Source organism: Acinonyx jubatus, chromosome B1, assembly GCF_027475565.1.
Source record: "Acinonyx jubatus isolate Ajub_Pintada_27869175 chromosome B1, VMU_Ajub_asm_v1.0, whole genome shotgun sequence".
In the NCBI taxonomy this organism is placed as follows: Eukaryota; Metazoa; Chordata; class Mammalia; order Carnivora; family Felidae; genus Acinonyx; species Acinonyx jubatus.
Window position 1 is genome coordinate 42,781,914 of NC_069382.1, and position 15,271 is coordinate 42,797,184.

Genomic DNA, 15,271 nt, shown 5'->3' on the forward strand with positions numbered 1-15,271 from the left:
CGATAAATCTTATTCTTCAGTTCAAATGGGTATCTTTGCACAAATTGATGTCTTTTCAAAAGACAAGAATCATGTGGGTTCTGCTTACATGTAATGTTCTCAACATCCCACAAGAAGCTACCGTATGTGAATAATTGGTCAGCAATCCTCATAAAAAGATGCTGTCACAGTCACAAATTAAAGTGCAAATATCAATGCCCTCAAGTTCTCAACACCAGATTCTGTGGTAAGCAAATACTTCCATCACTTCATTTATATGAAATCTAATAATGCATAAAGGTATCCAATCCCTCCCCCAAACCTCCAGTCTAACCTCATCTCCAACACTTCTTGTCGGGTTTCTTCGTATTTTTTCTTCCATTCATTTGCTTCGATTTCCTTAGTGATTATCTAAATTATAATAGAGATAGAGCTTGGTTTTACTGAATCTATTACAGTTTGAATTTAAGATTGGAAACTGAAAACAACACGCAACCAGGTGCATCCCAAGACATTTGAGCTCCATGAGGAATATAAAGCCTCAACGTCTGTGTATAATGCTCACAAGCATCTGGAAAAATGTTCTCTCTGCCACACAGGATGGCAGAAATGTAGCCACCAAGGTAGGGGTGAACAGAACATCCCCCAGGGAAGATTCCAAGTGATAATCACAATCTCTGTGAATTCTGCCAGGGTCCAGGGTCTGCTCTCAGCTCTGCATGCCCAGAACCGTGACTGGGACAGGACACCAAAAGAAGAGCTATCTGCCTGGCAGAGATGCGCCTTAACCAAAATACTGATTTTACTTAGGATAAGAAAAATCAGAGCATTAGCATGACCAGCACATTCTCTTCCTATAGAGATCTCTGCTTGATAAGAATGAAGTCACAACTAGGGGCTCAGAAGTTCAAATCCTTTAGCCAGATGCACCCATCTCACCATAGGCAGGATCTTGCTTGTCAGACCAGAACCCATATTCCTATTTGGGGTGCCCCTGCTAACTGGGAAGAAATACTCTAAACTCATTACCTCAAACTCTGTGGGCCTAGGCACAGCTTAGAAGGGCATCACTACCCTCCTTTTATTCTACGTCTCTATGCTTCTCTCTTTCTATTTGGTACATTCTTTATTTTGTGCCTTTAGTCAGGGTCTCAAGAAGCTAGCAGCCAGCCCATCTGCCTGAGGTGACGAGACACATGCCTGTTCTGCTCCATTAGGGCATCACCTCACAGTTTCGCTCTCAGGAGGAAGATAGGGTCATTTTTCTCATTGACAAGATTTTGGTAGGCCTCCTCACCACTGCTCCCGAGTTCTGACAAAAGGGCCAGCTGACATCCCTCATTATCAACTTAATGCTATTTTTTGAAGCTTTAAAAGGCCTTGACATCAGAGGCTCTTAACTATTCCTATTATATTATGAAAATAAAATTGCTACAGCAAGGGAATTCCCTTCTTTAAAAAAAAAAAAAGGTGGAATCAACAAGAGATGCACAAACCAAACATACAAAATACAGCCTAGAAATATAATGGGAGAGAGTGGTAACTGGGCAACAGCGTCTTTCATATTTTTTCAGATCATCCAGGAAAGACCTAGCAGTAATCTATTTTCAACACAGAACTGAAGTTGTTTAGTTAAAGAATTGAACTGTTTAAAGAATAGATGAAAGTAAGAGACATCTTATATTATTGCAAATTTAAGAAATCCTTAAGCATGAACATATCATATCTGTCAAAGGAAGGCACTGATTTAATTATATATGTGGGTAGAGTCGGCAGAATTTGGTATTTAAAAAACTTCAAGGCTGAAAGATAAAGAAGTGTTGTCGGCTTTGTCCCCAGGACACCAGAATGTCGGGACTCTAGCACCAATGCAGAGTTTACAGGGAGCCCTTTATATGAGCTCAACAAGCTGCAGGAAATAGGAACTTCCAGGAGGGGATAACTCAAGCCGAACAGAGATGGAATCTACCTGCTGGCACATGGGCTTGACAAAGACATGGGAGTGATAAGTGGACAGAACATGAGGGCCTTTACCTCTTCTCTTATGAGGGTGAGCACAGCTGTCTTATCAGATTCGCTGAGGCAGATGCCATCCAAGGGGCTCTCCCCTCCACAGGCCACAGACACGGGGGCCTTCTCCACAGATGACTCCAACAGTCCCTGAGGAGGGGGAAGAAGTTACATTTAATATGTTCGGGCTTCAGCTTCTTAACCCCAAATAGCGTCCTTCAATAGCGTCCTCATTACTACATTGATTACAATCTTTAAAAACACGTTTGAAGAAAAAAAAAAAAAACCACAGCAGGGAAACTTAAAAAAAAAAATCAAATCTAGTTAAAGTAGTTGTTTAAAGGAAAAACTGGGGCGTTTGGGTGGCTCAGTTGGTTAAGTGTGCGACTTCGGCTCAGGTCATGATCTCACAGTTCATGGGTTCGAGCCCCACGTCAGGCTCTGTGCTGACAGCTCAGAGCCTGGAGCCTGCTTCGGATTCTGTGTTTCTCTCTCTCTCTCAAAAATAAATAAATGTTTTAAAAAATAAAAAAACAGAAAAAACTGAATATGGGGTGGGGAGGTTGGCTTCCATTTAACAGAGAGCCTAGTGAAGTTTTCTTCTTATCCAAAAAGGATAAAATCTGATTATCACAGTGACCAGTCACCAAAGATCACATGCACCAAAGAGAAACCTGTCTATATAAAGTGGAAAATGTCTCTTTTTCAGGGGGTTTCTGGTTTCCAGGGAAAATGTGTTCCATGTAACTTTTCCCAAAAAAGGTGTCAACTTTTTAACACAGTGATACTTTGTGTACAACTTTAGCCACTTTGGGTGGAAATGTTTCCAAAATGGACTACTAACTTTCAAGCTTGAGGAAGCAGAAATGGCAAACACATGGCTGACTCCCCTCCCCCCGCCCCAGAATGAGTCAGGGTCATCAGGAACTTCAGCTGCTCTGTTGTGGCATGTCCCTGCCCTGGCAGTGTGTCAGGTTACAGCACTAATGGGCCCTCCCTCTACAAAGTGGCCACGTGTAAAGTCAAGGTCTGTGCCTGTACTCTCATTTTTTTGCTTCCTTGTTGCTGCTAAGTTTTCAGTTCCCTTCTGATGTGACAGAACTTAAGCTTTTATCATAAACTCAGGTTCCAGAAAGCCACGGTGGTTAGTATTTTTTCACAAGAACATGGACTTCATCCTATTCTCCTTCCTAAAAGGCATTTTGGGGGCTATTTCCTCCCACGGTATGTAAGTAAACTTTTTTACGTAAATAGGGAAAAAGTCAGTCTAATAACATCCAAAATGCCAGCCCAAGTGATCTGGCAATAATCTTAACAATCTTAAGTATCTGTATAACCAATCCATCAGTTAGTGATCATAATCAATCAGTTCTCTGGTATCTTGTTTGAACCAAGACTGAACAGAAAAGTCCCAAGTCAGAGATCAGTGGTTTTTAAACTTTTCATGGTCATTACAACTCGCTCTTTCCCTAAAAAATGCCCCCCCCGTCCCCCCCCCCACAATTTTTGCATTTAGCTTCACATAGAAGGGCCCTGATACAGAAAGCCCTGGTTTAGGCCACAGAAAAGGGAAATGCAAAAGCCACAAGCTGGCAGTGCCCATTTCAAGCAGCATTTGGGGGAAGGTACCCACCATGCTGACAGGAGTCTGAGGTCCCCCCAGAAACACTATCTTGGGGTAGATCTATCACTAGAGCCAGAAGCCACTTGTGGTGAGCAGTCTCAAACATGGCCTGCAATGACCCCCACCCTGCTGGTACTAATCCTCTCATGTAATCTCCTCCCCTCGGGAGCAGGCTGGTCCTGGTGACTTACTTCTAAAGAGACTATGGTAAAAGTCATGGGATGTCACTTTTGATATTACTTTCCAAAAAGACTGGCTTCTGCATTGTGAGAAACTCTCTATGGAGAGGCCCACGTGGCAAGGAATCAATGTTTCTGCCAACAGCTAGTAAGGACCTGAGACGTGCCAACAGCCATGTGAATGAGCTTGGAAATGCATCTACCCCTGATTGAGCCTAGAGGTGACCACAGCTCTGGTTAATACCTTGATCGCAGCCTGTGAGAGGTCAGAGGCACCCAGCAAAGCCGCCCCATGATTCCAGAGCCAGAAATGATAAGAAGTGCTTCTTGTGGATAATGAATAAACCTCTGGACATCTGAGTCATCACATTGACTTCCTGTGCCATACTTCTCAAGAAACTTTCTCATAATCTTGCTTCCCATGTAACTTGCCTACAGGGAGATAACACCCTAGGGTCAAGTTGATACATTTAGTTCACTTTGTTGTTAGATTTCTGATTCTAAATTAATGCACTTTAAAATCAGTCTTTTGTGTTTTTATTATTTGAAGCCAGAATCCCCAAGCTAATTCTAAAAAACAGCTCCCCTGTGCTTCCAATGACCCTCAAGTTAGCAAGAATTTGGGAAATAAGCCAAAAGAATTTTCCTAGTAAGGAAAATATCAATGTCTATTCTCGAGTTCAGCATCTCAATCATTTGTGAGGGGATGAATGAGTTGTCTGCCTGCTTGCTCAACGACTTAATGTGTCTGGAAGAGGCAGCACTCTGTTGGAGGCGGGAGACAGAACTCAGATGGTGGCAGAAATATCCAGGTGACTGGGCTCTGCAGCCTGCAGCCCTGCCTCCCCTGGCCACTCCCCTCCGCCAGGCGACATGCCTCTCGCCTCACGGCTCAAACTGCAACAGCTCTTAGGAATTTATGGCCATGGCCTATTTTAGCCGCCTTTTCAAGAACCCTAGGATTCAGTTTTTCACACTGTCCAGTCCTTTATATTGCTTATCCAACAGCACAGAAAGCCTACAGAATCTACCATCTCAAAAAACTGCGCCGGATCTCTTCCTAGCCTGGGCAATCTAACATGTTTAACAAAGATGCCAACCCAATTGATCAATCGTGGCCTTCGAAAAGGGTCCTTTTTCATGTCCCATAATCTTCTTCCCTGTCCCCCAAAAACATTTACAGTTGAGGGCCAAAAAACGCTTGTCTGTAGATAGTGGAGCCCAACACAGTCCTGGTTGCAGGATTTGCAGTGAGCAGGATGCCACAATGGAAACCTCTTTGCTCAGCTCCTTGCAGTGGGAGAATTAGCATCATTAATCTCTCACAGCATGCTGAGTTCATCCCATCTTTTGCCCTTGAACTCACTGGACTAGTACCACCCCAGGTACTTCGCTCTAACAGAGACATGCCTGAAAAACCAAATGAACTTAACTTTTAAGAAGTTTAAGATGTCCTAAAAAATAAAAATAAAAAAATCAATAAAATAAATTGACTCCTACTTGAAAAATGCTGCAGACCAATAGCTGATAAACAAGATGAGACTGGCTACCCATCACTGACTGTCCTCTGGCCTTAGGTATTTTACCCTGGCCGCCACCAACCACTGGCAATGAGACTGCAAAGGAATTCACTTCCAAGCAGCCCAGAGGTGTAAAACAGTGAATGCTAGGCTAACCAGACTCTTTCACTGAGCGTCCTGAATACGGTAATTGCTTCATGCAATACCTATCCCACATTCTAGGAAGTAGAAATTCACCAATTTCAGGAAGTTCAACTGGGGTTACTTTTTAAAAGATGGCAACATAGGATATGTTCAGCAGCTGGCTCCAAAGGCAAGCATTCCCCATTTTTCTTTCTCATTCACCTTCCCACCCTTTTCCTATCAGCACTGCCCCATCTCATAGAGGTCTAGCTCTTTGCAGCTTCCATCTTTTACGCTACCAATTCCCTCATCCTCTCAACTACTCGGACCAGTCAGACAGGTGCTCTTGTTCTATGGATGAAGAAGTTGGGAATCCGGAAGTGGAACCAGTCTGTAGTTGAACCAGTCTGTTTCAAAAACCGGGTAAGCCACAGAGATCTGCAGCCGTGCAGAGCAATGCTTGGTCCCCTTGACACAACCTTCTTCAATCATCTCCTTGTTATTATCACACACTGAAAATACAAGGAAGCGCTCCCGCAGTACTTGGAAAACTTCAAACAAGTGCACACGCAGGCTGTTCTGCTGGAGCGTGTAGTTTCGCCCTCTCGTGGGTGGGGACAGCAGGCACCCCTCCCTCTCAGAGATGAGGAAAGACAGGCCGAAGCCCAAGAGTGGCTGTGCTGCAATCAGGTGGCCCGGCTCCCAAAACAGTGATTTTACCCAGAAACATATGTCACTAATGCGTGAAGCCCCTGTGAGAGGACAACGCTCCTGAGACCCTATGTGCACATCCTCCTTCTGCTCACACTTCCACAGGCTCCTCCTCCACCCATGTCCCTTCACATCTACTGCTCACTGTGTCCTGGTGGGAACACCGTGGGTCATGGCCTAATAGTGAGTCCTGAAAACAATTTACTGGGACACATAGTCTGCATTAAAAAATGAAATAGAATATCAGAGTAAATCACACAAAGAAAGGTAGATACTGGTTTGTCTGTTTGTTTTAATTTGAGAGAGAGCACGTGCAAGCAGGGGAGAGGGGAAGAGGGAGACAGAATCCCAAGCAGGCTCCATGCTCAGCACGGAGCCCAATACCAGGGCTTGAGCCCACGACCCTGGGATCATGACCTGAGCTAAAATCAAGAGTCAGATGTGAACCAACTGAGCCACCCAGGTGCCCCTGACAGATACAATTTTGTGCAACTTTTTTTTCTAAATTTCCTTTTTTATTTTTTTTTAAGGTTTACTTATTTTTCAGAGAGAGAGAGAGAGCACGCGAACACGAGCAGGAGAGGGACAGAAGTGGGGGTGGGGTGGGGAGGCAGAGGATCCAAAGCAGGCTCTGTGCTGACAGCAGACAGCCTGATGTGGGGCTCAAACTCACAAACCGTGAGATCAAGATCTGAGCCTAAGTCCGATGCTTAACCAACTGAGCCATCCAGGTGCCCTTGGTACAATTTTTTTTTATAAATATACAAATGCATATGTTGTGATGTGTTATCTCTATATATATATGTTAGTCAAGATGCAAAAAAATTTTTTTCAATTATCCTGTGTCCCAAAGGCCTTCAAATCTATTAAATCCAACCCAGGCTTTTCTTGAACTCATGCTATGTACTTATTAGAACTGTCTCCTGGAAATAATGGACTTAGAAACTGGTCCCACAGATGTCTCAGAGCCACAGATCTAAAAATTAATTCCTACAATTCTGCTTTTCTTTCTGTATTCTTTTTTTTTTTTTTAAAGACTTATTTTTGAAGTAATCTCTACACCCAACATGGGACTTAAACTTACAACCCCAAGAACACAAGTCGCGTGCTCCAACTGAGCCAGGCAGATGCTCTTAATTTACTGATTCCTGTGTTCACAGTATTTATTGTGGTAGGTGCTAATGTAGCAGCAAACAGTCATCTACCTGCACCAAGCTTAAAGTGTTAGAAGGAAAGAAGGGAAATCAAGAAGTGACTCCAAGGAGTAGCTTCACAGAACTAAAAGAAATTCCATAAATTAAGGCAAGAGTCAGATGTGCGAGGGAGAGAGGAAGCAGCAGATGCTGGAGACAAAGGCAGAGTCCCACTGCAGAAAGCCACACTGGCCATAGGAAGCGTCTGAACTTACTCTAAAGACAGGGGAAGCCAACCAGGAGGTTTAAGCAGAAAGTAACAAGATCAGTTTTGTGTTTAAAACATCACCTTAGCTTACATAAAAGGATAAGAGAATAAGCCTGGGAACAGGGGGATTAGTTAGGAAATTACTCCTTCCTTCCTTCCCTCCATCCCTCCCTTCATTTATATTTCATTATTTTTTTTTTACTTTCATTTTAGACAAAGAGAGCACGTGAGCAGGGGAGAGAGGCGGGGGTGGGGAGAGAGAGAGAATCTTAAGCAGGCTCTATGTTCAGTATGTAACCCAACATGGTGCTCGATCTCGCAACCATGGGATCATGACCTGAGCCAAAAACAAGAGTCAGACACTCAATTGACTGAACCACCCAGGTGCTCCTTACCACCATATTTAAAAAGACTGGTGGTGGCCATGGGCTGAAGAAAAGTAGATGAATTTGCAATATATGGTTTCTGGACATAGAAACCACAGATCTTGCTTGTGGAAATAAGAGGGAGGGAGGAGTCCAAGGTTATCTTAGGTTTGTGGGGTGGGTTATCAGTAACACTGACCACTAGGATGTTAAAGGAAGAAACCCTGGGTGGCTTTTGCCAACCTTCCCTTGCCACCACCTCCACCCCAGCTGCAATGCACATCTCCCAAGTCGTCTCACCAAGCAGTCATGGTTCTACCTGATAAATCTCTCAGCCTCCAGCCCATCCTTTGAACTATTACTGATTATGATACTCCTTACTTAAAACCCCACAATAGTCCCCAACTGCTTCTACCATGAATTCTAAGACTCCTGGCACCATGTCTATGGCCCCTGATGATCTGGCCCTCACCTACCTAATGTAGAGTACCCTGTGATCACATGAGATTACTAACAGTTCCACTTGCTTATAAAGGCCATGCTTCTCACTTTCTGCCTTTGTGCAGGGCAACTCTGCTGCCCAGAAAGCCCTTCACTACCTTATTGGTCTTGCAAACCCTATTCTTTCTTTACAACTAAGTTTTCAAATGGAGGAACCTCAGACACCACCACCTTAACCATGTGATCAAAGTTAACTCCACCAATAATGGGACACACTGAGATCCACAACGTCACTTCTGATGGATTCATACCCAAAATGCATAAACTGCATTTAATCACAAAGAAACACTGGACAAACCCAAATTGAAAGATATCCTACAAAACTGACCTGTATTCTTCAAAAGTGTCAAGGTCAGGAAAGATAGAGAGACTAAAAAACTATCACAGATTTTACAAATGAAACAATGAAGGAGGGTTCAATGAGGAGGTGGGGGGAAAACTGAGTTAACACCAATAAAAATGAAAAGTTATTAAAAAAAAAAAACTATCACAGATGATAGGAGACTAAGAACCTGAGAACTAAATGCAATATGCAATCCTGAGTTGGACTCTGCACCAGAAAGAGGACATTACTGAGACAAATGACAAAATTTGAATATGGTTTATAGGTTAGAAAATAATACTGTACCAGTGTTAATTGATTTTGTTAACTGTACTGTGATTATATAAAATGTTAACATTCAGGGGCATCTGGGTGGCTCAATTGGTTAAGCATCTGACTCTTGATTTTGGCTTAGGTCATGCTGAGCCCCATGTATGCTTACAGTGCGGAGCCTGCTTGGGATATTCTCTCTCTCTCCTCTCCAAATATTTTTTTTTAAATAAAATATTAAAATTCAAAGAGTATGAGTGAAAGAAAGATTTACAGGAATTCTTTGTACTGTTTTTGTAAGTCTATAAAGTTTTAAATAATTTTCTTTTAATGAGCTCAAATTCAGCCTCCCAGATACCTGCTACACAGGCAGTCAGCTCTGGCTCCCACAGGCCCTGGAACACATTCTATTACAACATTCATATAGCATTAGTTTCCATTTTGTATCTACTGCCAGTACTGTTTAAAAAAAAAACAAAACACAGTGCAAGGCATACGTAATTTAAAAATTTTCACTAGCCATTTAAAAAGTAAAAAGATATAAGTGAAATTAATTTTAATACTATAGTTAACTATATATATTTAACTATATATATAGTTAACTAAATATATATATCTAGATATATATCTAACAATACTTCTATATCTAATACATATTGAGATGATCATATCTTAGATATATGATATATATCTAACTATAGATATATATCTAACTATATATCTATATCTATCTCTATATATAGTTAGATATCTAACTATATCTATCTATAGATACAGATATAGTTATCTAACTATAGATATATAGATATCTATATATCTATATATATAGATATCCAACTATAGTTAGATATATATCATATATCTAAGATATGATCATCTCAATATGTAATCAATATAAAAGTTTGAAACATTTTTTTCTTTTCTTTTCTTTTGTACTAAGTCTTCAAAGACTAGTTGTATTTTATACTTAACAAGACATCTCAATTCAGACTGGCTACAGGTCAGGCGCTCAGTGGCCACTGGATAGGAGATCTCAGGATAGGCTATGAGCTCAAGTGAAGAAACTTGTATTTACATTTCATCCCCAGCACCAAACAATGACTATGGTTTATTTAATGAATTAATGCGGGCTTTAAAATAAATACTAAGGCGTGCCTGGGTAGCTCAGTTTAGCGTCTGACTTCAGTTCAGGTCATGATCTCACAGTTCATGAGTCTGAGCCTCTTGTCAGGCTCTGTGCTGACAGTTCAGAGCCTGGAGCCTGCTTCGGATTCTGTGTTTGCCTCCCTTTCTGCCCCTCCTCCCACTTGTGCTCTCAATAAATAAATAAATAAATAAATAAATAAATAAATAATACTGGGAGAAAAAAAAAAGATTAGCTGCACCTCCTCTAGACTCCCTACCCCCCCACAAATGTAGGAACTTACAGGCATGGTAGATCCATCTTTCTCCATCTTCTGGCACGTCTCTTTCTCTATGCCTAAAACAGAGAGTCATTTTTATAGTTATCCCAAGAAGTCCGTTCCTTTCTTTCCTAGTGAAAGACTCTGAAAACCTCAGTGCAGGCCCAGACTGACGTCTATGAACACATGAACAGCATTTCAAGATTTTCAAGGGAGCACTGGCGTTTGGTTGACGGCTGCGTTGTCTGTGTTAAATGTCTAAAATATTCAGAAGGGAAGTGTGGGGTTAGCCAGCCATACACAGGATCGCCATCTTCAGGTGGAAAGAATAGCAAGGCTGCCACCTTGTGTCCATGAAAAGTTCTGTAAGTTGTACCAACCAAGGGACTATTTCAGAAAGAGGAAGCGACAAGAATGCTATTTTCTTACCAAGTCTGAGTCAATTTAAATTCCAGCCCAGGAGGGTATCCTCAGACTAATTAATGTAGCAGACAAAACAATAAACTCTAAATTTCAATGCCTGAAAATATAAATTCATTCTCCTCCCCACACCCTTCAAACTTGTCTCCAGTCTACCTTCCACTCTACCACCACCAAAGGCAACATTGAAATAAAAAATACTATGCCTTTTCTAATTAAAGGAATGTGTACTCATTGAAGAAAAAATGTTAAATATGAAAGGGCACACAATTTTCAAGCTACCATCTTCCATGTAGCCACAACAAATTACTATCTAAGTGTACTGTCTATTAATAGTGGATTGTTGAACACACAAATGTGACCATCACTATTCTGCTTACAAACCTTCAATGGCTCCCCTATACCTGTAGGATCAGGTCCAGATTCCCCAGTACAACCTCGTTTTCCCACTTGTCCTAGAGTCACGGAGAACTACTGGGCACTCACCAACATGACAGGTTCCTTCCCATCCCTGGGAGAGATTCTTGTTCCCTGGCGCACATCTGTGTATGTCTGTATCAAGACCTAGCGTAAAGGTGACTCTCCCCAGGAAACAGACTCTGCCTGAGTCACCTGACAGCCCATATTCCTTTCCCACCTCCACGTATCTACCACCCCTCTGCATGACCACAGTCTCTGCCTGCTCCCAGGACATGGCTGATCAGTTACATACACGGTAGCACAAGCTATTCACTATCTCTGAGGATAGCACTATAGTTAACAGAACCCCTGCTCCAGAAATTTCTGTTGGAAGGAATTTCCTTCTAGTGAGGAAGAATATAATTCAAATATCTACATGCTCCTCTACTGAAGGAAGTTCAAAGAGGAATCACTCATAGTCCTTAACCTCAGCAAGTTCATCAAAGACAACTTTTATAATAAATATATGGGGAATAGAAACAGTAAGAAGAAATGTGGTGGGAACGTAAAGCGTGGTGGAAGCCAAGAAACAGTTTGGAGAGAAACCAGAAAGAATGGGCAGAATGTTTATAGGAGATGGCAAAGAAAGGTATTTCAAATGTAAGAAATAAACATAGGTACAAGAGTACTCAAGGTTATCCTGCATAACTGGGGTAGAGGGGTGCAGATGGGAAAGCGGCCTGGGAAGAAAGCTGGAACAGTGCCTGGCATGTATACTTTACAGATGGGAAGCTGCGACCTGGGCAGCAGGGAGAGGCCGAGGGAGTAACTCTCCCAAAGTCATCTACTTCCCTGGTTTGACTGTGATTTTTAAAGTTCTAAGTATAAAAGTCCCCACATCAAATTACATTGCTGAAAATCTGAGATGTTAATAATAATGTTTAAGGTAGTCAGGGACATGGCTCTTAACATTTCACAAGTCAGGTTGAAGGCCACAGATGTAACTTGGGGCCTGGAAAGGGACCTCAGCTCTAGAATGTTCTAATGAGTTCAACAGTAAGAAGCTTCAGCATAGGTTAGTCTAGTTAGTTCTTATCAGAACATTAAAGATTTTTTAGGATATTGGTCAATTTCAATCTACTACATCCCTGAACAGGAAAATGTGTAATATTCTAGTAATGAAAGCAATCTCTTCCCACATCAGCACTGTGGCCAAAAGACCATGAAACCAGATGGCCGAGGTTCGAATCCTACTTCTCGTAACAAACTATAGAAATGATCCCTGAAAGTATAGTCTTCGAATCCTACTTCTCTACCATTTGCTACTCAAGTGACCTTGGCTGACCTACTTAACTTCTATGTCTCACCTCCCTTCTCTGAAAAATGGGGTAAAAAAATAACACCTACCAAGGACTAATCAGCTAATACATGTAAAGCATGTAGAACTATTCCTGCACATGGTAAGCCATTATACGTGTTAAATATTATTATTTCTGTAAGTTGAACAATCACAACATGGCTACAGGCCACCGTATTTTGAGATGTGACCATATTAAAAGAAATTATTACAAAATTCAAGTCGTCTCATATGTCGGTGTTTCCTGTGCCTTGTGCCACACTCATCCCTAGGTCTCTGGTTCTTTGATAAGACTCCCTTCTGTGCCCCTCATCCAGGTAAAGAAGCAAAGCATAGACCAGCATCCTACATCTATCCTCCAAGTGACCCAATTCTCCAATCTCTTTAAAGCACCTCCTGCATTGGCTTTCAGGCATTTCTAGGCTTAAGTACGTTATAAAGATGAACATATGCTTCCATACCTGCTTCTGAGGATGAAAACGCATGATTTATGGCAGACACGGGAACATTGGAACATTCAAAGTACTCCAGGTCTTCCTCTGGCTCACCTTTCACCTCGGCCCCAGTTGATTTCTGACCAGATGAAGTGGACGCCAGTTTCTCCTCGTCAGTAGCATGGCCATCCCTATTAGAAATGTCTGAAATCTGGGAGATCACTGCTCCTTCATCCTGGGAAATGAAACACACCAGATGCTACCATTTAGGAAGACCAACAGTGGGGATGGCAATGTCTCAGGAATAGGGCAGGACAGCCACCATTCCACACGGATGTCTGACAAGACTCAACCACAGATTTGGTACCAATCAAAGAGGAAGCTGGGGTCTCTCAATCATGGAATGCTATGTTTCCTAGAAGCTACCTTCACATCTGAGGTTTGAAAAATTAAACTTTAGCCCACCCAGACTTACAAGCAAGAAGCTGAAGTGGTCCAAGGCAACGGTTTTCAAATATTTTACTCATATACACCTTGAATTGTTTTGGAAAACCTAGGTACCCCACTGTATTTTCAGATGACATTCAAAAACATCTCAGCATAAATATAAAAAACTGCAAAGGATACAATTATCTGGTACACTTTAAACACTGGCCTTGCCTAATTCAATCTAGTTACCAGAGTGGTTTGATGATACTCTATCATCTATTTAAAATCAAGCACGAACACACTCCTCGATAGCTTTAATAGTCAGAATTTGCATCATACCCTTTCCCCTCTGAATTTGTACTTCCACTCTACTCCCTCCAAGAAATCATCCTTTAAAAAAGCATTTATATGCTTGAAAGTCTTTTAAAGTTCTCCCTACCATCTTTCTCAGTTAAAAAAGATAAAAATTAAAAAAAAAATTCTATGTCTTTAAGTATTAACATTTTTGCTTCTGAAGAGCTAATCATTATAATTAACTAATGCACAATTTATCCTATAAATATCACAACTTTTGATAAGTACTATCAAATACAAAAGTTTCTACTTTTGTACGATTACATTTTGTTGAATCAATTATTTAAAACTTTTGCAGTGTGATACGTGCAATTTTTCTGAATCAAATCAAAGGTAAATTTCTCACGGTTCTTGTTGCCACTTTAGCAGCATTTGAAAGTGGATAATTACACACTGGTAATAGATGAAAAAATCAGAGGACAAATCATTTTTTGTTTGTTTTTAATCTTAAGCCATGTACCCAAGTTTTTGGTCCAAACTGTGTAAAGTAAGTTAAACTTAAAATGCATTCTGTTAACCAGTGAATGCGTTTCTGTAATCACGGTTATGCTAAAATAGTTTAAAAAGGATCTTATCCCAATCAGATGGGTCTGCGTGCTTGATTTTCTGTGTTTCTCAATTCATATGGTCATGGACAAATATTTATTGCTAGAAGGAAATAAGGGTCTGCATGAATTTTATTCCTGTTTTTCATTTTTTAAATTATAAATCAGTAAAGAGTCTTATATATTTAAGCCTATTTATATAAATAAGTGAAACAGAAAAAGTTTTGTAATAGAAATGTCTTTCAATTCTTTGAAACTCTTTCCAAGTTACATACCCAAACAAATCTATAATCAAAAATTATTTTTTAAATTGAGATATAAGTGACATATAACATTGTGTCAAAGGTAATTTTCAATAATCAGGTGACATCTCAGGTTCTCCTACCTCATTGGAAGCAATGAATTAGAAAACCATTTGACTTTTAAAAGAAGTTATTAAAGTCCTTCACTTTCTTAAAATATACTCCAATATTTCAAATCTGCCCTTTGTTTGATGTCCCAGACATCAAATGCACCTTAGTAAGATTTAGAATGAAAGAAAACTTTACTCAAAAGAAGTGGGAAAAGGATAGTATGAAGGGTTCCTATGTTCTCAGGAGCCTTCTCAGGTCACTGTGGGAAGTTAAGGATCTGGAAATTGGTTTCCTCAAAACTAGATACTCAGACACCCACCGCAAACTCTTCGTTAATCTACCCCTCGTTCCCCCACGAGGATACAAACACCACTTTGGGGCCACTGATCTAAGAGCCATCCTGACGATAGGCATGGACTCACCTGAGAACACCCGTCCAAAGCAAGAGACTGTGTTTCATATTTCTTCACCTTGCAGCCACTCCTGGAAAGGAAAAACAAAAACAAAAAACAAAAACAGGCCATTTTGTAATCACATTGGCAATTTCCAAGCTATGAGATGGCGCAGAGACA

General features: G+C 41.0%; 1 protein-coding gene across 16 annotated transcripts in view; it reads right to left on the minus strand.

Annotated features, from left to right (window-relative positions):
- TACC1 (transforming acidic coiled-coil containing protein 1) overlaps nucleotides 1-15,271 on the minus strand; it is a 120,412-nt gene that overhangs the window by 12,364 nt on the left and 92,777 nt on the right. For 10 of the 16 annotated variants that reach the window (XM_027070814.2, XM_053216572.1, XM_053216577.1 and 7 more), the window contains 5 exons: nucleotides 15,122-15,182; nucleotides 13,046-13,253; nucleotides 10,433-10,485; nucleotides 2,014-2,139; nucleotides 314-390 (listed from right to left, as the gene is read on the minus strand). In XM_027070814.2, the coding sequence (XP_026926615.2) occupies nucleotides 314-390; nucleotides 2,014-2,139; nucleotides 10,433-10,485; nucleotides 13,046-13,253; nucleotides 15,122-15,182 (525 nt within the window). The remainder of the gene's footprint in view (nucleotides 1-313; nucleotides 391-2,013; nucleotides 2,140-10,432; nucleotides 10,486-13,045; nucleotides 13,254-15,121; nucleotides 15,183-15,271) is intronic. The other 6 variants (XM_015076065.3, XM_053216573.1, XM_027070887.2 and 3 more) reach the window with 1 other exon arrangement.